The following is a 23,061-nucleotide window of genomic DNA, read 5'->3' as shown; positions in this document are numbered from 1 at the left end:
TTTAGACTTTAGAGGTAACGCGTGGAAACAGGCCCTTCGGCCCACCAAGTCTGCACAAACTAGCAATCACCCCGTACACCAACACCATCCTACACACCCGTAGGGCAATTTTTACAGAGGCCAATTATCCTGCAAACCTGCACATCTTTGGAGTGTGGGAGTAAAGTTAGATAGATAGAGCTCTAGGGGCTAGCGGAATCAAGGGATATGGGGAGAAGGCAGGCACGGGTTACTGATTGGGGACAATCAGCCATGATCACAATGAATGGCGGTGCTGGCTTGAAGGGCCGAATGGCCTCCTCCTGCAACTATTTTCTATGTTTCTATGTAAACCGGAGCACCCAGATGAAGCCCACGCGGTCACGGGAAGAGCGTACAAACTCCATACAAACAGCACCCGTAGTCAGGATCAAACCCGGGTCTCTGGGGATGTGAGGCAGCAACTCTACCGCTGCGCCCCCTAAGGGAAGATTGTGGAGGCTTTGGAGAGGATGCAGAGGAGGTTCACCAGAACGCTGCCTGGATTAGAGGCTTTCAGCTGCAACAGGTGAAGAAGGGCCTTGACCCGAAACGTCACCCATTCCTTCTCTCCTGAGATGCTGCCTGACCTGCTGAGTTACTCCAGCATTTTGCGAAATAAATACCTTCGATTTGTACCAGCATCTGCAGTCATTTTAGACAATAGACAATAGTCAATAGGTGCAGGAGGAGGCCATTCGGCCCTTTGAGCCAGCACCGCCATTCATTGTGATCATGGCTGATTGTCTCCAATCAGTAACCCGTGCGGGAGGAAACCGAAGATCTTGGAGAAAACCCACCCGGTCATTGGGAGAACGTACAAACTCCGTACAGACAGCACCCGTAGTCGGGATCGAACCCGGGTCTCCGGCGCTAAAGCGCTGCAAGGCAGCAACTCTACCGCTGCACCACCGTGCCGCCCTGGTAGCTGAGGTAGGTACTAGAATAACATTTGAAAGATATTTGGACAGGTTCGATCACCCCGGGCAGTGTGTTCCAGGCAGTGTGTTCAACATCCCCTGCATAAAGAAAACTTGGCCCGCACATGTGCTGTAAACTTTCCCCTCTCATCTTAAAGCCAGATTAATGGAGTTTAACTAATTAAACTTATCAACCATTAAGATAGCTTTTTGATTTGACTGAAGCACTGACTCGGGAACGTAAAGTAAATTGTAAACTGGCAAAATGTAGTTGTGAAAGAATTGCTTCTTGATACATTAAACTGAAACTGTCAACACTGTGCAGCTTTCAAAACATACATTTATCCTGGGTGGTGCAAACTCACTGGAAGCCTTGAAACAAGTTGTGGCGATCTTGTCATTACCCATAAATTGCAGTGCAGAGCTCAAGCATAAAATGACTATTGTTGTATCTGGTCCTTGCGTGCACAGACACCTATGTACAAGCACGTTTGGCCGTACAAGTTAAGTTTAACGCCCGATGCAGAGAGTGTAGAAACAAAGAACTGCAGATGCTGGTTAATACAAAAAATGACAGAGTGCTGGAGTAACTCAGCGGGTCTGGCAGCATCTCTGGAGAACGTGGATCGGTGACGTTTCACAGAGTGCTGGAGTAACTCAGCGGGTCAGGCAGCATCTCTGGAGAACATGGATAGGTGACGTTTCACAGAGTGCTGGAGTAACTCAGCGGGTCAGGCAGCATCTCTGGAGAACGTGGATAGGTGACGTTTCACAGAGTGCTGGAGTAACTCAGCGGGTCAGGCAGCATCTCTGGAGAACATGGATAGGTGACGTTTCACAGAGTGCTGGAGTAACTCAGCGGGTCAGGCAGCATCTCTGGAGAACGTGGATAGGTGACGTTTCACAGAGTGCTGGAGTAACTCAGCGGGTCAGGCAGCATCTCTGGAGAACATGGATAGGTGACGTTTCACATAGTGCTGGAGTAACTCAGCGGATCAGGCAGCATCTCTGGAGAACGGGTGTAGGTGAGAACATGGAGAACATCTGAAGGGTCCCAGATACAGAACATTCTAAAGTGTTTGGCCCAAATTGTCGCTGATCCATGTTCTCCAGAGATACTGCCAGACCGTCTAAGTTCAAGTGACCCCCCCTCTCTCTCTGTCCCTCCCCCACCCAAGTCGTACCAGCTTCAAAGTCGTCTGGTTAAGTCTCATTGTCCGTAACTCATTTTCAACTAGTCCACAACTAACAAAGGCCAGTTTCCTTTATCATTGTTGCTTTTTCGCATATCTTTCATTCATTTGTTCTATATCTGTCTATGTCACTGTCTATATCTCTTATCTCCCTTTCCCCCGACTCTCAGTCTGAAGAAGGGTCTCGACCCAAAACGTCACCCATTCCTTTTCTCCACAGATGCTGCCTGACCCGCTGAGTTACTCCAGCTTTTTATGTCTATCTCTAGTTTGTTGTAGTCACGTGCACCGAGGTACAGTGAAAAGCTGGTGTCGAAAGGACCTGCCAGACCTGCTGAGTTACTCCAGCACTCAGTGCCCCTTTACGCGAGGGGAGGGGGGTGATTGATTGATTGAAAGATACAGCATTGAAACAGGCCCTTCAGCCCACTGAGTCCACACCAACCACCGGTTCACACTAGTCCCACATTATCCCACACTCTCATCCACTCCTGACACACTAGGGGCAATTTACAGATGCCAATTAACCTACAAACCCGCACGTCTTTGAGATGTGGCAAAAAATATCGAGACCTATCTAAGAGTTAGATAGAGCTCTAGGGGCTAGCGGAATCAAGGGATATGGGGAGAAGGCAAGCACGGGGTACTGATTGTGGACGATCAGCCATGATCACAATGAATGGCGGTGCTGGCTCGAAGGGCCAAATGGCTTCCTCCTGCACCTGTTTTCTATGTTTCTAGACAGCAATGTCACATCGTAGGACTCCTAGGCATTAAATGATGATGGAAGGCAACATAATCAGCGCCCATATTTCCCCTGCCACCTTTAGGATGTAGGATTTGTGACATTTTGACAAACTCCACACAGACAGCAACCGAGGGCAGGATCGAACCAGGGCCTCTGGCACTGTGAGGCAACGGCTCTACCAGCTGTGGTTCACACCACTGTGCCATCCACAAGCTGCCAGCTCGTATTTTACAAGAATATGAAACAAAAATGATGACAAAAGGCAGAAGCGACCAAAGCCGATTTCAAACGACGAAAAGCGACTCATCAAATCTACAGAATTCTGAAGTCACATTGAAGTCTCATCCTTCAAGGCTTCCAAGATGGCGCCCAACCCGGGCGTCTATTTGCGTGCCGGCCACAGAAGCAGATCTACAAACTCACACTACCATCACTCCACACTCTTAAAGCTCGGTCACCCTCGGGCTATCCTTGATCGAAGTTTGGGGGCTTTTCCTTGCACTAAATGTTATTTCCTTATCATGTATCGACATGCTGTAAATGTCTCGATTGTAAACATGTATCGTCTCTCTGCTGGCTGGATAGCATGCAACAAAAGCTTTCCACACGTGACAACAAACTAAACGGAAGTACTGAACGGAACTGAAGTACCAAAGCTTCCTCTTTGAGCTGTGTTCTCGTACAATCCAAATATTTATCAGCCATTGTTCCCACTTGAGGAATATGCAATCTGTCAGTTATTATTGATCAAGCAATTTCACCTTTTTACAAAATAGGGCAGAGAGTGCTGGGGTAAATCAGCGGGTCAGGCAGCATCTCTGGAGAACATGGATAGGTGACGTTTCACAGAGTGCTGGAGTAACTCAGTGAGTCAGGCAGCATCTCTGGAGAACATGGATAGGTGACGTTTCACAGAGTGCTGGAGTAACTCAGCGGGTCAGGCAGCATCTCTGGAGAACGTGGATAGGTGACGTTTCACAGAGTGCTGGAGTAACTCAGTGAGTCAGGCAGCATCTCTGGAGAAAAGGAAGAGGTGACATTTTGGGTTGGGACCCCTTTTGATTCCTCCAGCTAAACGTCTAACAGTCAGTTTAGTTTAATTTAGTTTAGGAGATACAGTGTGGAAAAATGCCCTTCAGCCCACCGACCAGCGATCACCCCGTACACTAGTTCTATCGTACACATTAGGGGCAATTTGCAGAGGCCAATTAACCCACAAACCTGCACGTCTTTGGAATGAGGGAGGAAATCGGAGCACCCGGAGAAAACCCACGTGGTTCCGGGGAGAACGTGCAAACTCCAGACAGACAGCACTAGCAGACAGGATTGAACCTGGGTCCCTCGCGCTGTAAGGCAGGAGCTATCACTGTGTCACCCTGCTTAATGGCATCATTCCTATCATGTGGATGGCTCGATTGTAATCATGCATTGTCTTTCCGCTGACTGGCACAACAAAAGCTTTTCACTGTACCTCGGTACATGTGACATTAAACTAAACTGAACTGAATGGACAGTATAAAGTGCTCCAGCTGTGGCCTTACCAACATCTGGAACAGCAGTAAGTAACATGATGTTCCTGACTACAGTACTCAATACACTGACTGATGAAGACAAACATGACAAACGTCTTCATCACTCTGTCTACCTGTGTCTTTAGTTTAGTTTAGAGATACATAGAAACAGAAACATAGAAAATAGGTGCAGAGTAGGCCGTTCGGCCCTTCGAGCCAGCACCGCCATTCATTATGATCATGGCTGATCGTCCACAATCAATAACCCGTGCCTGCCCTCCCCATATGCCTTGATTCCAATAGCCCCGAGAGCTCTATCTAACTCTCTCTTAAATCCAGTGATTTGGTCTCCACTGCCCTCTGTGACAGAGAATTCCACAAATTCACAACTCTCGGTGAAAAAGTTCCTTCTCACCTGTTTTAAATGGCCTCCCCTTTATTCTAAGACTGTGGCTCCTGGTTCTGGACTCGCCCAACATTGGGAACATTTTTCCTGCATCTAGCTTGTCCAGTCCTTTTATAATTTTATATGTTTCTATAAGATACCCTCTCATCCTACTAAACTCCAGTGAATACAAGCCTAGTCTTTTCAATCTTTCCTCATATGACAGTCCCGCCATCCCAGGGATCAATCTCGTGAACCTACGCTGCACTGCCTCAATTACAAGGATGTCCTTCCTCAAATTAGGAGACCAAAACTGTACACAATACTCTAGATGTGGTCGTACCAGGGCCCTATACAACTGCAGAAGAACCTCTTTACTCCTATACTGAAATCCTCTAGTTATGAAGACCAACATGCCATTAGCTTTCTTCACTGCCCGCTGTACCTGCACGCCAACTTTCAGTGACTGGTGTACAAGGATACCCAGGTCTCGCTGCACCTCCCCCTTACCTAACCTGACACCATTGAGATAATAATCTGCCTCCTTGTTTTTGCCGCCAATGTGGATAACCTCACATTTATCTATATTATACTGCATCTGCCAACTCACTCAACCTGTCCAGGTCACCCTGCAACCTCCTAACATCCTCTTCACAGTTTACACTGCCACCCAGTCATCCGCAAATTTTCTGGTGTTGCTTCTAATTCCCTCTTCCAAATCATTAATATATGGTAAACAGTTGCGGCCCCCACACCGAGCCTTGCGGCACTCCACTCGCCACTGCCTGCCATTCTGAAAAGGACCCGTTTACTCCTACTCTTTGCTTCCTGTCTGCCAACCAATTCTCTATCCATGTCAACACCCTACCCCCAATACCATGTGCTCTAAATTTGCTCACCAATCTCCCGTGTGGGACCTTATCAAAGGCTTTCTGAAAGTCTAGATACACTACATCCACTGGCTCCCCTTCATCCATTTTACTTGTCACATCCTCAAAAAATACCAGAAGATTAGTCAAGCATGATTTCCCTTTCATAAATCCATGCTGATTTGGACTTATCCTTTTACTGCTATCCAAATGCACCGTTATTACCTCTTTAATAATTGACTCCAGCATCTTCCCCACCACCGAAGTCAGGCTAACTGGTCTGTAATTCCCCATTTTCTCTCTTGCTCCTTTCTTGAAAAGTGCGATAACATTAGCTATCCTCCAAACCACAGGAATTGATCCTGAATCTATTGAACATTGGAAAATGATCACCAATGCGTCCACTATTTCTGGAGCCACCTCCCTGAGGATCCTGGGATGCAGACCGTCAGGCCCAGGTGACTGATGGTCTGTGCGGAAACAGGCCCTTTCGCCCCACCGGGTCCGCGCCGACCAGCGATCCCCACACACTAACACTATCCTATACCCACTCGGGACAATTTTTACATTTGCTAAGCTAATCAACCTATAAACCTGTACGTCTTTGGAGTGTGGGAGGAAACCGAAGATCTTGGAGAAAACCCACACAGGTCACGGGGAGAACGTACAAACTCCGTACAGACAGCACCCGTAGTCAGGATCGAACCCGGGTCTCCGGCGCTGCATTCGCTGTCAGGCAGCAACTCTACCGCTGTGCCACCGTGATTGCCCTCGTGTCGGCAGAACATGAATAGAATTCATCTTTTGTGGATTTAGCAGATCATTTAAATTTGATGGTGATCATCTAGGGGAATAATTACTGTAGAAAGGAGCTAGAAACATTAACTATGTGACCTGTTCTGGTGTGGGATTCTCTGAGGATTCTGCTATTGGAATGGATTTATGTTTCAGAGTTTATTTAAACTGGTTTGATGAGTGCATCTGTCTTTGATATGCCCTCAGCCACAATTACTGTGCATTCCAGACTTGTTTTGCTGCTTAAGATTTGGAATTACTAGAAAACAGACCCTGATTTCAAATAGACTTAGGCTTTAGAGATACAGCACGGGAACAGGCCCTTCTGCCCACTGAGTCCGTGCTGACCAGTGATTACTCTGCACACTGGCACTATCCTGCACACGAGGGACAATTCTACAACTTTACCGAAGCCAATTCACCTCCAAACCGAATGACAAATAAAGCTCTGTATTCTGTATTCTGTTGCGCCTTATAAGATAGGAAACGTTTCTTTCCAGGTCAGACAGCATCTCTGGAGAAGCTGCCTGACCGGTTGAGTTACTCCAGCACTTTGTGTCCTTTTGCTCGCTAACCAGCATCTGCAATTCCTTCTTTCAACGTTCCTTACCAGATTCTCCTGGTTTCTGGCAGCTACTTTTTGCTCATCTTCATGGCCTGCGTTGCGTTTCTCAGACCAGTCGGCCTCGTCCCGGCTAACGTTCTTCATGTACTTAACCTCCTCGACTGTTCGAATCCTGAACTCCTCTGCAAGAAATTACAGAAAAGTTAAGTCAGCGACAAATGTTCAATCAAAACCAGGACAAAATAATGCATTTTAATCAAAATAACGGGATTTATCTTCCTGAGTGACCTTTGCACTTAAGGATACAAACATTGACAAACTGCCTTCAGTCAGTTTGGTTCAACAGACAAAAGAATGGTTTGTGCAGCTCAATTAAAGGCACGCTATGGATCGCTATGCTCCAGGATTTGAATACCAACACATCTGACCTTGATGTTGCTTGTTACCAATACTCTAAATGAGTGAGAGTGAAGACACAGGTCAAAATGCAAACAGTGTGTCTGACCGCACTCACACTGCAAGGTAGTCATAGAGTGATATAGTGCGGAAACAGGCCCTTCGGCCCAACCTGCCCGCACCGACCAACAAGCCCAATCTACACTAGCCCCCCCCTGCCCATATCCCTCTAACAATGCCCTATAAATGTACCTGTTTCATCTATATACCAAAACTCTCGTTTGTTTGTTTGTTTGTTCCTGAACTACAGCCAAAACGGTACACGATAGCGCGGGGATCGCTGGTCAGCACTGATTCTGTGGGCCGAAGGGCCTGTTGCCATGCTGTATCTCTACACTGAACGGAACTATTGAATTCTTGATTACTAAGGGTGTCAGGGGTTACGGGGAGAAGGCAGGAGAATGGGGTTGAGAGGGAAATATAGATCCGCCATGATTGAATGGCGGGGTGGACTCGATGGGTTGAATGGCCTAACTCTGCACCCATGACTATCTTTCCTTCTCTAAACCACTCTCCTGCCTTCACCCGTAACCTTTGACATTTTACTTTAAAATCACCCATGACGGCCTCCACAGCCGTCTGTGGCGATGAATTCCACAGATTCACCACCCTCTGACTAAAGAAATTCCTCCTCATCTCCTTTCTAAAAGTTACATCCTTTTATTCTGAGGCTGTGCCCTCTGGTCCTAGACTCCCCCACTACTGGAAACATTCCCTCCACATTCACTCTATCCAGGCTTTCTCTATTAAGTAAATTCCAATGAGAACGGATCGGCCATTTTAGGACTCGAGTCCAAAGAAGGGTCCAGACTCAAAACGTCACCTAGTCATTCCCTCCACAGGTGCTGCCTGACCCACTGAGTTACTCCAGCACATTGAGAAGCAAGGCCACTCGGTCCATCAGTCTGAACAAAGTAGAAACGTCTTCAGTCCATTTCCATCCAGTCTGAAGAAGGGCTTCGACCCGAAACGTCACCTAATCCTTTTCTCCAGAGATGCTGCCTGACCCGCTGAGTTACTCCAGCATTATGTGTCTATCTTCGGTGAAAACCTGCATCTGCAGTTCCTTCCTAAACATTTCCAGCCACCATTTGCTGCCTGACCCGCTGAGGTCAGATGCAAAAATTAAGGCAATGAAGGAACAGAGAAGTTTCTGCTGGTTGCTCTGGATTCTGCTGGGTGCTCTGGTTTCTGCTGGGTGCTCTGGATTCTGCTGGGTGCTCTGGTTTCTGCTGTGTGCTCTGGATTCTGCTGGGTGCTCTGGATTCTGCTGGGTGCTCTGGATTCTGCTGGGTGCTCTGGGTTCTTCTGGGTGCTCTGGGTTCTGCTGGTTGCTCTTGATTCTGCTGGTGCTCTGAATTCTGCTGGTGCTCTGGATTCTGCTGGATGCTCTGGATTCTGCTGGGTGCTCTGGTTTACGCTGGGTGCTCTGGGTTCTGCTGGGTGCTCTGGATTCTGCTGGTGCTCTGGATTCTGCTGGGTGCTCTGGATTCTGCTGGGTGCTCTGGATTATGCGGTGTGCTCTGGATTCTGCTGGGTGCTCTGGATTCTGCTGGGTGCTCTGGATTCTGCTGGGTGCTCTGGATTCTGCTGGGTGCTCTGGTTTCCTCCCAGATGCTGGTGGGTCACTGTGAATTACCCCTCACTGTAGGTAAATTAAAACAAAATCAAGGGGGGGGGCATTCGATATAGAGCAGGTTGCAAGGCAGTAAGTTGTGAGGAGTAAATATCACGAGCAATAGACAATAGGTGCAGGAGGAGGCCATTCGGCCCTTCGAGCCAGCACCGCCATTCAATGTGATCATGGTTGATCATTCTCAATCAGTACCCTGTTCCTGCCTTCTCCCCATACCCCCTGACTCCGCTATCCTTAAGAGCTCTATCTAGCTCTAGAGCAACTTGTCATGTTGAAGCAATTCTCCCAAAATAAATCACACCAACATGTCTACTTCCTCAGAAGGCTCAGGAAGGTTGGCATGTCGCCAACAGCCCTCACCAACGTCTACAGCCCAGACCATCACGCACACCAACCTCCCTTCCATTGACTCCATCTATACCTCACACTGTCTCGGCAAGGTCAGCAGCATCATCAAGGACCACTCTCAACCCCGGCCACTCCCTCTTCTATCAGGCAAGAGCTACAGAAACGCAAACCTCCAGATTCAGGGACAATTTCTTCCCAGCTGTTATCAGGCAACTGAACCGTCCTCTAACCAACTGGAGTGCAGTCCTGGCCTCCCATCTACCCCATGAGAGACCTTTGGACTATCTTTAATCAGACTTCACTGGACTTTATCTTGCACTAAACATTATTCCCTTTATCCTGAATCTGTACATTGTGGACAGCACGATTTTAATCATGTATATTCTTTCCACTGACTGGATATCACCCAAAAAAGGTTCGACCCAAAACGCCACCTATTCCTTTTCTCCAGAAACACTGCCTAACCCTGCTGAGTTACTCCAGCATTTTGTGCCTATCTTTGGTGTAAACCTGCATCTGTAGTTCCTACACAAGCTTTTCAATGTACCTCAGGACACATGACAGCAATAAACTAGAGATAGACACAAAGTGCTTGAGTAACTCAGCGGGTCAGACAGCATCTCTGGAGAAAAGGAATAGGTGATGTTTCAGGTCCAGACCCTTCTTCAAGATTGAGAGTCAGGGGAAAGGGAAATTATATATATAGACGGTGATGTAGAAAGAGATAGAACAAATGAATAAAAGAAGTGCGAAAAAGTATATTTGCTCTCACTGATGTATCCAAAAGATTTTTTTTAACTAAAGAATCTGCTTCAACCAATTTAGTGGATGCACGGTGGCACAGCGGTAGAGTTGATGCCTCACAGCACCAGAGACCTGGGTTAGATCATGACTATGGGTGCTGTCTGTACGGAGTTTGTACATTCTCCCTGTGACCTGCGTGGGTTTTATCCGGGTGTTCCGGTTTCCTCCCACACTCCAAATATTTGTGGGATTTTCAGCCATAGAAGGCAGTAGAGGCCAATTCACTGGATGAATTTAAAAAATAGAGCTCTATGGGCTAGTGGAATCAAGGGATATGGGGAGAAGGCAGGCACGGGTTACTGATTGTGGATGATCAGCAATGATCACAATGAATGGCGGTGCTGGCTTGAAGGGCCGAATGACCTCCTCCTGCACCTATTTTCTATGTTTCTATGTTTCCAAAGACATGCAAGTTTGCAGGTTAATTGGCTTCAGTAAAGTTGTAAAATTGTCCCTGGTGTGTGTAGGATAGTGCCAGTGTACGGCTCGTACTCGGTGGGACGAAGGGCCTGATTCCAGGCTGTATCTCTAAACTAAACCAAACTAAACACTACCCCCACAGCACGTTCCAGGCAATCACCGCCCTCCGTGTATAAAAAAACTGCCCTCGTGCATGTCCGTTAAACTTTGTCCCTCTCACCTGAAAGCCATACCCTCTGGGATTTGACTTTATCCATCCTGGGGAAAAGATTCTGACCGCCGACCCTACCCATGCCAACCATGTTAACTGAATGAACATGATGGTATACTCTTCATTCTCTTGGGATCTGTGGTCAGATCAGAGTTTTAACCAAATGAGCAATAAAAACCACGAGAACCTCCAGTAAAATAACTGGATTAATGTTACTCTATTAGTAACACACGTCATTCACTTTGGATCAGTAGTTAAATCAGAGTTTCACCGATAAACACACAGATACAAAAACAGTCACACAAGATGGGCGCACGGTGGCGCAGCGGTATAGTTGCTGCCTCACAACGCCGGAGACCCGGGTTCGATCCTGACTACGGGTGCTGTCTGTACGGAGTTTGAACGTTTCCCCCCGTGACCACGGAAGCTTCAGTTTCCTCCCACAATCGAGAAAGTTTAGTTTAGATTTAGAGATACAGCGCGGAAACAAGCCCTTCGGCCCACCGTGTCCGCGCCGACCAGCGATCCCCGCACATTATCACTATCCTACACACTCTAGGGACAATTTCTATATTTACCAAGCCAATTAACCAAGGAGATAGAAGCAGATGGTATAGCAGTGTGTAAAGACACTTCTACATAGGTGGTGCAGCAATAGAGTTGCTGCCTTACGGCGCTTACAGCTTTGATCCTGGGTTCGATCTGTGCCGTCTGTACGGAGTTTGTACGTTCTCCCCGTGACCTGCGTGGGTTTTCTCTGAGATCTTCGGTTCCTCCCCCACTCCAAAGACGTACAGATTTGCAGGTTAATTGGCTTGGTATAAGTGTAAAATTGTCCCTAGTGTGCGTAGGATAATGTTAATGTGCGAGGATCGCTGGTCGGCACAGATTCGGTGGGCCGAAGGGCCTGTTTCTGCACTACATCTCTAAACTAAACTAAGCACGGGATTACGGAGGGAATAGAGAGATAAAAACCAAATGTAGACAGAGAAGATTATTTAGATTGACATCATGGTTTGCACAAACATGTAGGCTAAAGGCCTGTTCCTGGGCCAAACCATAATTACTGCTTAACTCCACCCTAGGCCTAATAGAAGATCCCTTTTTGTTTTAAACATGCAGAGTGTCACATAGAGTCACATAGAGTCTTACAGCGCGGAAACAGGGTCTTCGGCCATACTTGCCCACACCAACCAACATGTCCCATCTACACCAGCCCCACCTGTCTGCGTTTGGCCCATATCCCTCTAAACCTGTCCTGTCCATGTGCCTGTCTAAGTGCCTCTTAAACGTAATGATAGCCCGCTGGCAGCTTGTTCCATACACCCAACACCATTTGTGTGAAAAAGTTACCCCTCAGATTCCCATACAATGTCCCCCCCTGCCCCCCCACCCCTCACCTTAAACCTATGCCTCTGGTTCTCAGTTCCCCCACTCTGGCCAAGAGACTCCTCACATAATTATCATGCATCTACATAGAAAAGTAAATAATTTACGTTTAAGATATTTTAGCTTCCTTCTCATGCTTAATTGAATGCTCCAATCTATTCCACTATCCATTAAGTGTTGAAAAATATGATTTTTGTTGAAATGTCGCGCTATTAACTTCATGGTGCTGTCTAGGAACGCTTCATAGCTCAGTAGATCACATAATATCTCCACTGTTTGGGCGCACGGTGGCGCAGCGGTAGAGTTGCTGCCTCACAGCGCCAGAAACCTGGGTTCGATCCCGACTGCGGATGCTGTCTGTACGGAGTTTGTACGTTCTCCCTGTAACCTGCGTAGGTTTTCTCTGGGTGCTCAGGTTTCTTCCCACACTCCAAAGACGTACAGGTTTGTACGTTGATTGGCTTTGGTAAAGATTGTAAATTGCCCCTAGTGCATAGGATAGTGTGAGTGTGCAAGGATCGCTGGTCGGTATGGACCCTGGGCCAAAGAGCCTGTTTTCACACTGAAACTCTAAACCAAACTAACCTGGTGTACACATCTATATACTAAAACTCTTGTTTGTTTGTTTGTTCCTGAACTACAGCCAAAACGGTACACGATAGCGCGACAATTTTAGGCCCACCTTACTCACCGTCGTCCCTTTGGTGCTAATGGAAGAAGTTTCATTGAAATCGGTGTTATATTTTTAGTTTTCACATTTTAGAGTTTAAATCTATCTCCTAGGGAGGGAGGGGGAGGGAGGGAGGGAGGGGGCGAGGGGGAGGAGGGGTGGAGGTGGAGTGGAGGGGGAGAGGGAGTGGGGAGGAGGAGGGGAGGGAGGGGAGGTAGGGGGAAGGGAGGGGGAGGGGTGAGGGGATGGGGGAGTAGGGAGTAGGAGAGAGGGGAGGGGGAGGGAGGAGAGGGAGGGAGGGGGGGAGGAGAGGGTGCTACACCAATGCAGGAGAGGTTTGGGCCCAACGGGTCCACTTGGTCTAGTATTAAGATAAAATCATGGGGGTATTCTTTAAATATATCCACTCAAATGATTGTTTTGTATTCCTTGCAAGGCTCACTGCATAGTTTGATTTGCTTTCAGCATGTTAAGTGGCTTGGTGTGCTTTCATGAGGTGGTGCAGCGGGTAGAGCTGCTGCTTCACAGCGCTAGAGACCCGGGTTTGATTCTGACTACGGGTGCTGCCTGTGTGGAGTTAGCACGTTCTCCCTGTGACCGCGTGGGTTTTCTCCGGGCGCTCCGGTTTCCTCCCACATCCCGAAGACGTGCGGGTTTGTAGGTTAATTGGCCCTCTGTAAAGTTTCTCCTAGTGTGTAGGTGAGTGGATGCGAAAGTGGGATAACCTTGAACAAGCATGAACTGGCGATCGATGGTCGGCATGGCCTCGGTGGGCCGAAGGGCCTGTTTCCATGTTACATCATTCAATCAAATCAAACAATTAACTTTGCCAGCTTTGGGAGTGTTTCACGCTTCATGAAAGCTCACCAATTGCCACACTTTTAGAAAAGAATAAAGGAGAATTTAGACAGGTACAGGTTTAGAGGGATATGGGCCCAACACAGGCAGGTGGGACTAGTGTAGATGGGGCATGTTGGTGGGCGTGGGCAAGTTGGGCCGAAGGGCCTGTTTCTGTGTGGTATGACTCGATGAGAAACTAAAGGAAAAACATTTTATCGAACTCACATCCTTACCCTGACCATGTGCCATTCACTTCAGCAGGGAGATAAATACACAGACAAAAACCACAATGAATCACAAAATGTAGAGCATAATCTCCAATGACAATCCAGTGAGCCAAGATATTTCAAAGAAATGCAAATGCTGGTTTATACAAAGATATGCAGAAGAAGGGTCCCACTCAAAACCTCACCTATCGCTTTTCTCCAGAGATGTAACCCGACCCGCTAAGTTACTACAACACTTTGTGTCTATCTTTAGTTTAACGATACGATATTACTTTATTTATTCCAGGAGGGAAATTGGCCTAAAACACAGTCATAAAACACACCAAGATACATTGTAGTTTAATTTTACGGTTTGTGTGCCTCGTTGTCACCTTCCCCTCATCTAACAATGAACCATTTATTCACAAAATGCTGGAGTAACTCAGCGGGTCAGGTAGCATCTCAGGAGAGAAGGAATGGGAAACGTCACCCATTCCTTCTCTCCTGAGATGCTGCCTGACCTGCTGAGTTACTCCAGCATTTTGTGAATAAATACCTTCGATTTGTACCAGCATCTGCAGTTATTTTCTAACAATGAACCATTGTACATTTCTTTGACCCCATCTGCTTTGATCTGTTCTCTTCACACCTTACAATGCTCTTTGTATGCTTTCGTACCTCTATTTTCCCTCTCCCCGGACTCTCAGTCTGAAGAAGGGTCTCGACCTGAAACGTCACCCATTTCCTTTCTCCAGAGATGCTGCCTGAACCGCTGAGTTACTCCGGCATTTTTTGTCTATCTTTAATTCAGTTTATTTTAGAGATACAGCACGGAATCAGGCCCTTTGTCCCAAACAAGTCCGCGACGACCAGCGATCCCTGTACGTTAGCACTATCCTACAAACCTGTACGTACTGACAAACCTGTACGTCTTTGGAGTGTGGAAGGAAACCGAAGCACCCGGTGAAAACCCACGCGGTCACAGGGAGAACGTGCAAACTCCGCACAGTCAGCACCCGTAGTGAGGTTCAAACCCGGGTCTCTTGCGCTGTGAGGCAGCAACTCTACCGCTGCGCCACCGTGACTTACCCAAAATTGCTACTTCCCATGTATACTAATTGCAACAGCCGTCAACAGACGACAGTGCTTTACTCGAGAGGGCTTTTAATTACCCATGTCTAAATACAGGGTTGCAACCTCTAATTTTGCTCTTCGAGGGTGTGTTTACATGTAACTTTCGAGTAGTTTCTGCAAGATTTTAGTCGTGCATCAACTTTGAGTTGTTTCACTCAATTTCCCAGCAAATTTGCCATAAATGAACGGTGCAGAATTAATTTGAACCTTGCTCTCCATTAGCAGTGCGGCACGGTGGCGCAGCGGTAGAGTTGCTGCCTCACAGCCCCAGAGACCCGGGTTCGATCCTGACTACGGGTGCTGTCTGTATGGAGTTTGTACGTTCTCCCCGTGACCACATGGGTTTCTCCAAGATCTTTGGTTTCCTCCCACATTCCAAAGACATACAGGTTTGTAGATTAATTGGCTTGGTGTATGTTTAAATTGTCCCTAGTGGGTGTAGGATAGTGTTAATGTGCGGGGATCACTGGTCGGTGCGGACTCAGTGAGCCGAAGAGCCTGTTTCCGCGCTGTATCTCTAAACTAAACTAAAATAGATCTTTAAGAAAATAACTGCAGATGCTCGTACAAATCGAAGGTATTTATTCACAAAATGCTGGAGTATTCACAAAACTCTGAAGAAGGGTCTCGAACCGAAACGTCGCCCATTCCTTCTCTCCTGAGATGCTGCCTGACCTGCTGAGTTACTCCAGCATTTTGTAAAATAGATCTTTGTTCGTTGAGCAATCTCCTAGATTGCTCCCAGTGATCACTGTAGCTGACGCTTTTAAATAAAGGTCTTAATTGCCTTTCCCGATCTTTGTGGTGTTTAGTTTAGTGATACCGCTCGGAAACAGGCCCTTCAGCCCATCGGTTCCATGCCGACCGGCGATCCCCGCACATTAACACTATCCTACACACATTAGGGCCAATGTTTACATTTACCAAGCCAATTAACCTCCAAACCTGCACGTCTTTGGAGTGTGGGAGGAAACCGAAGATCTCGGAGAAAACCCACGCAGGTCACGGGGAGAACGTACAAACTCCGTACAGACTGCGCCCGTAGTCGGGATCGAACCCAGGTCTTCGGCGCTGCATCCGCTGTACGTCAGCAACTCTACCGCTGCGCCACCGTGCCGCCCTTAAAGTTTAAAGTTTAAAGTTTTCTCTAATAGCGTAGAGTAGAGAGCATATTGACATCACAGCCTGGTTCAGCAACTCAAATGCCCGTGAATGAAGATAACAAAAAGTGGTGTACACTGCCCAGTCCATCACAGGTACTGACCTCCCCACCATTGAAGGTCTATCATGGGTACTGACCTCCCCACCATCGAAGGGATCTACAGGATTCACTGTCTCAAACAGGCAGCCAGCATCACCAGAGACCCACACCACCCTCACATCTCACCCCCGCCATCGGGAAGAAGGTACCGGAACCTGAAAACTGTTATGTCCAGGTTCAGGAACAGCTTCTTCCCAGCAACCGTCAGACTATTGAACACTACGAACTCCACCAATCCCCCCTCCACCCCGCCTCATCCTTCCAAACTCCATGAATACAGCCCCAGAGCCATCAAACGCTCCTCTTACATCAACCCAATCATCCCTGGGATCTTTCTCGTCAACCTCCTCCAGACCCTCTCCAATGCCAGCACATCCTTCTTCAGATATGGGGCCCAAAACTGCTCACAAGAATAAAATAATATTTCTAGTTTAGTTTAGAGATACAGCATGGAAACAGGCCTTTCACCCCACAGAGTCTGCGCCGACCAGCGATCCCCGTACACGAGCACTATCCTAAACACGCGGGACAATTTACAATTTTTACCGAAGCTAATTAACCTGCACATGTTTGGAGTGTGGGAGGAAAACGGCACGGTGGCGCAGCGGTAGAGTTGCTGCCTTACAGCGAATGCAGCGCCGGAGACTTAGGTTCGATCCCGGCTACGGGCGCCGTCTGTACGGAGTTTGTACGTTCTCCCTGTGACCTGCGTGGGTTTTCTCCTAGATCTTCGGTTTCCTCCCACACTCCAAAGACGTACAGGTATGTAGGTTAATTGGCTGGGCAAATGTAAAAATTGTCCCTAGTGGGTGTAGGATAGTGTTAGTGTGCGGGGATTGCTGGGCGGCGCGGACCCGGTGGGCCGAAGGGCCTGTTTCTGCGCTGTATCTCTAAATCTAAAATCTAAAAAAAAACCTAAAAATCCCACGCGGTCACGGGGGAGAACGTACAAACTCCGTTCAGACAGCAGCCGTAGTCACGATCGAACCCGGGTCTCTGGTGCTGTGAGGCAGCAACTCTACCGCTGCGCCACAATATTTCAGCTGAGTGATGCTTGAAAGTGTGTTGGGATTGTCAATCTGCTCCGCTGAAGAAGAACTGTGTACCTTCACGACATAAACCATCAACCAGAAATCTCATCCAAGTATTACCAGGTATTTGATAAAGGGAGTCAAATTACAGCTTGTTAACCAACTGCCTCGCTAATTAGAGTCCCCAAACTCTTATTTTTTTTTAACCTGGGAACATTAAATACAGGAGGAAAATTTCAAGCACAAAACCCTTTCATTACAAGCTGCTTATTCAATCATGGCAGTCCCTCCCGATTCAGTATAATTGCATTGGTGCATATCACTGTGTAGTCTCGGTACAAAGGTTTCATCTATCCAGCACAATGAATCAGTTTATGCATTTTATTTTTGGGGAGGAATATAACTGGTTTTCATGGCGTAGATTTGTTTGTGCTCAGCCTCTGACTACAGTTTCAGAAAGTGCGTTGGGCTGATAAAGAAATCAGCACAAAACAGAACGCAATTAAAAACCATTATCAGAGAGTTATAGGGTCATAAAGTGATACAGTGTGGAAACAGGCCCTTCGGCCCAACTTGCCCACACCGGCCAACATGTGCCAGCTGCACTAGTCCCACCGGCCTGCATTTGGTCTATATCCCTCCAAACCTGTCCTATCCATGTACCAGGCATGGAGCACGGAAACAGGCCCATTGGCCCAACTCGTCCACAATAATAGAATTGGGTCTTTACTTCCTGTCCAATGTATTTTGATCTTTCGTTTTCATACCTTGCCCTTCCATATCTGTGTGTCTCACTCCCCCCTGACTCTCAGTCTGAAGAAGGGTCTCGACCCGAAACGTCACCCATTCCTTCTCTCCAGGGACGCTGCCTGTCCCGCTGAGTTACTCCAGCATTTTGTGTCGATCTTCGGTGTAAACCAGCATCTGCAGTTCCCCCTACACAGTGTATTTCAAGTTGGATACAGATGTTGGCATTATCTTTGTTAAATGCTGCCTGCGAAAGATGAAGGTGTATTTTCAAAGGCCACTGGCAACTAAGAATAAAAGATAAACCAATGTAAACCAAGATAAGCCAAGATAAAAAAGATAACCAATTCTGGTCTCCAATTGGAGGTGTGGGTTCGTATCCCACTTCTGACACCATGTAACAAAGTGCATGCTATGATACAACGCATCATTTTATTGAAGCACTTACAGCATAGGACCTGCAGTACATTACAGCTCCGAGCTGCGACATTTACTGCCTGACGTAGGCGAGTTCATAATATTATAAAGCACGTACTAGGCGGGACTACTACTAACAAGCACTACGATTGGCTAGCATGCAATAGCCCATCTACAACCAAGTTTCAAGAAAAGTCTGTTGGTGCTTAAAGTGTAAACATCATCAAGCTGATTTTGTCCATAAATACTTTAAAAAACTGTGTTGTGCCAATTTGTGGGAGACCCAGAAGTGGATAATTAACCCTTCGTCTTCTAAATGGATAACTGAGCATCTGAACTCCATATGTCATTTCATAGGAGAAGTCGCCATTTTGTCATTATAATATAATCGTAGATCACAGAACAGTACAGCACAGGAATAAGCACTTCAGCAAACCATGTCTGTGCCACCCATCATGACAAAGTAAGTTAATCTCATCTGACTGCACATGATCCATAATCCTCTATTCCCTATTTTATCATGTGCCTGGTCTAAATGCCACTATCACATCTGCCTCCACCATCACTGGAGAACATTCCAGGCACTGGAGAACATTCCAGGCACTGGAGAACATTCCAGGCACCCACAAGTTTCCTTGTAAAAAATATTTGTTCCGCACATTTCCTTTAAACTTTTCCCCTTTCACCTTAAAGCTCGGCCCTCCAGTCTTTGACATTTCTACCCCGGGAAAAATATTCTATCTACCCTCATAATTTTATATTGTGTCACAGAGTTGTACAGCATACAACGAGGCCTTTTTGTGCCTCCATGTCTATGCCGACCCATGCCTACACTTCTGACAGTTCATCTAAGCATGTGTGAGAAACATTTACCCCTCACATCCCCTTTGAATCCCCCACTCACATTAAACGTCTGGTTTCAGGGGGCAGCACATTGCCTATCTATCGTATCCATGACCCTCCAGAGAAAACGAAACAACTTTGTAAGAATATTCAATTTTCTATTTTCTGGTAATTTCCACCATTTGCGTTTCTCTCCCATTGCAGCCAATCCTCCGACATTCACCTCTTTCTCTCTTTGTTCAGCTTTCCCCTGCCTACCAAGATTACCCTCTGCATCCACATCTGGCTGCATCTATTTTTCCTTCTAGGGTTTCCATCTAAAACCTACTGCACTAAACTCTGCATCTTCACCATCTGAGCTCACCATTGGTCTCCATGCTACTGAGGCTCTGAAACCCCCCCCTTTAAACTACTCCCTGCTGTAAATTCTTCATAAACTGACCTACTGTCACCCTTGAGACTTAAAATCAGCCTTTTGGTCGTGTTCATGCAGAACTCTGTGTTGCTAATGTTTAGGTAGTGAAGCTACCATCAATAATCGATCAATAGCTACCATCAATAATGTTTGATCATCAATAGAGCAGCACGGTGGCGCAGCGGTAGAGTTGCTGCCTTACAGCGAATGCAGTGCCGGAGACTCAGATTCAACCCCGACTATGGGCGCCATCTGTACGGAGTTTGTACGTTCTCCCCGTGACCTGCGTGGGTTTTCTCCGAGATCTTCGGTTTCCGCCCACACTCCAAAGACGTAGGTTAATTGGCTGGGCAAATGTAAAAATTGTCTTTAGTGGGTGTAGGATAGTGTTAATGTGTGGGGATCACTGGGCGGCGCAGACCCGGTGGGCCGAAGGGCCTGTTTCTGCGCTGTATGTCTAAATCGAAAAAATCTTTTAAAAATCTAAAAAAATAATGTCAGCATTGATCAGACAAATCTCCATCCATTTAAGTCTGTTTATTGGTTGGGCGGTTCTAAGACAGTAGAATCTGACTCATGATACAGAGAAGTGCATGTGTCCGGGTACCGATGGTTTGTACATGTACCGATGGTCTGTTGGATGAATGACCTTCCTGGTGTTTCCATTTAACAGTTCCTGTTGATGTACTGTAATTCAGCTTCATGCCAATAGACACTGGTTGAGATTGACAATAGACAATAGACAATAGGGGCAGCAGTAGGCCATTCGGGCCTTCGAGCCAGCACCGCCATTCAATGTGATCATGGCTGATCATTCTCAATCAGTACCCCGTTCCTGCCTTCTCCCCATACCCCCTGACTCCGCTATCCTAAAGAGCTCTATCTAGCTCTCTCTTGAATGTATTCAGAGAATTGGCCTCCACTGCCTTCTGAGGCAGAGAATTCCACAGATTCACAACTCTCTGACTGAAAAAGTAAATGGCTTACCCCTTATTCTTAAACTGTGGCCCCTTGTTCTGGACTCCCCCAACATTGGGAACATGTTTCCTGCCTCTAACGTGTCCTACCCCTTAATAATCTTATACGTTTCGATAAGATCCCCTCTCATCCTTCCAGTGTATACAACCCTAGTCGCTCCAGTGTTTCAACATATGATAGTCCCGCCATTCCGGGAATTAACCTAGTAAACCTACGCTGCACGCCCTCCATAGCAAGAATATCATTCCTCAAATTTGGAGACCAAAACTGCACACAGTACTCCAGGTGCGGTCTCACTGGGGCCCTGTACAACTGCAGAAGGACCTCTTTGCTCCTATACTCAACTCCTCTTGTTATGAAGGCCAACATTCCATTGGCTTTCTTCACTGCCTGCTGTACCTGCATGCTTCCTTTCAGTGACTGATGCACTAGGACACCCAGATCTCGTTGTACGTCCCCTTTTCCTAACTTGACACCATTCAGATAATACTCTGCCTTCCTATTCTTACCACCAAAGTGGATAATCTCACACTTATCCACATTAAACTGCGTCTGCCATGCATCCGCCCACTCACACAATCTGTCCAAGTCACCCTGCAACCTCATAGCATCTTCCTCACAGTTCACACTGCCACCCAGCTTTGTATCTTTACAAAGATTGAGGAGCATAGGGTCAAACAGTGGCAGGGCCACTTGTTCCAATGTGTGCAATCAGGCCAGGAATGGATTTACCCAAACAAAAAGGTGTCGGTACACATATCAATTTAAAATAAAGCTGCATTTTTCAACAAGATATTTCCATCAATTACACTTTAACGTAATATAAAACTGAACTCCAAGTCTGAACAAAAGACTCATTGATTCACTTACTTTATCCATTAGCTAAACTGATTAATAAACACAGCCATCACAATCGATGTGGATGGTGAGATGAGCAAAGGATTAAAAATATTGTATATGAATGCGCAAAGTATAAGAAGTAAAGTAGATGAGCTTGAGGCTCAGTTAGAGATTGGTAGATATGACATTGTGGGGATTACAGAGACGTGGCTGCAGGAGGATCGGGCCTGAGAACTTAATATTCAGGGTTATACATTCTATAGAAAGGACGGGCAGGTGGGCAGAGGAGGTGGGGTAGCTCTGCTGGTGAGGGATGAAATTCAGTCCCTTGCGAGGGGTGACATAAGGACTGACGAGGTAGAGTCACTGTGGATAGAGTTGAGGAATTGTAAAGGCAAGAAGACACTAATTGGTGTTATCTACAGGCCCCCAAATAGTAGCCCAGGTGTAGGGTGTAAGATGCAGCAGCAGTTAAAACTGGCATGTAACAAAGGTAATGCCACTGTGGTGATGGGGGATTTCAATATGCAGGTAGACTGGGAAAAACAGGTTGATTCAGGACCCCAAGAAAGAGAGTTTGTAGAGTGCCTCTGAGATGGATTCTTAGAGCAGCTTGTAATGGAGCCTACCAGAGAAAAGGCAATTCTGGATTTAGTGTTGTCCAATAAACCAGATTTAATAAGGGAACTCGCTTGGAGGTAGTGTTCATAATATGATTAGTTTTGGTGAGTAACACTACACACTAGCGGCGATTTAGAGAGGTCAATTGACCTACAAACCTGCACGTCTTTGGAATGTGGGAGGAAACCAGAACTCCCGGAGAAAACCTGGAGAGAACCTTCAAACTCCACATAGACAGCACCCGTGGACAGGATCGAACCTGGATCTCTGTTGTTACAAGGCAGCAACTCTACCGCTGCACCACTGTGTTACAGAGTCACACAGTTTTAAAGCATGGAAATAAACCCTTTCGCCCAACCCATCCATGCCGACCTCCTAAGCCAGCCTCATATTCCTCAAGCGCTTGGCCCATATCCCTCTAACCCTTTCCTACCCATAGACCTATCTTAGTGTTGTTTAAATGCTATTCTAGTACTTCCATTCTTCAATAACATTTGACACAGTAGCAGCACGGTGGCGCAGCGTTAGAGCTACTGTCACACAGCGCCGGAGACCCGGGTTCCATCCCGACTACGGGTGCCGTCTGTACGGAGTTTGTACGTTCTCCCCGTGACCTGCGTGGGTTTTCTCCGAGATCTTCGGTTTCCTCCCACACTCCAAAGACGTACAGGTATGCAGGTTAATTGGCCTGGTATAAGTGTAAAGTTGTCCCTGGTGCGTGTAGGATAGTGTTAATGTGTGGGGATTGCTGGTTGGTGTGGACGGTGGGCCGAAGGGCCTGTTTCTGCTC

General features: G+C 47.0%; 1 protein-coding gene across 1 annotated transcript in view; it reads right to left on the bottom strand.

Annotated features, from left to right (window-relative positions):
* Positions 1-23,061, bottom strand: part of acbd6 (acyl-CoA binding domain containing 6) — a 404,357-nt gene that overhangs the window by 267,587 nt on the left and 113,709 nt on the right. The window contains exon 4 of the mRNA XM_078407810.1: positions 7,050-7,186. Within this exon, the coding sequence (XP_078263936.1) occupies positions 7,050-7,186 (137 nt within the window). The remainder of the gene's footprint in view (positions 1-7,049; positions 7,187-23,061) is intronic.

The sequence above is a fragment of the Rhinoraja longicauda genome, chromosome 11 (genome assembly GCF_053455715.1).
Source record: "Rhinoraja longicauda isolate Sanriku21f chromosome 11, sRhiLon1.1, whole genome shotgun sequence".
Taxonomy (NCBI): Eukaryota; Metazoa; Chordata; class Chondrichthyes; order Rajiformes; family Arhynchobatidae; genus Rhinoraja; species Rhinoraja longicauda.
The sequence above is the reverse complement of the archived record's forward strand: the minus strand, read 5'-3'. Positions and strand labels throughout refer to the sequence as shown.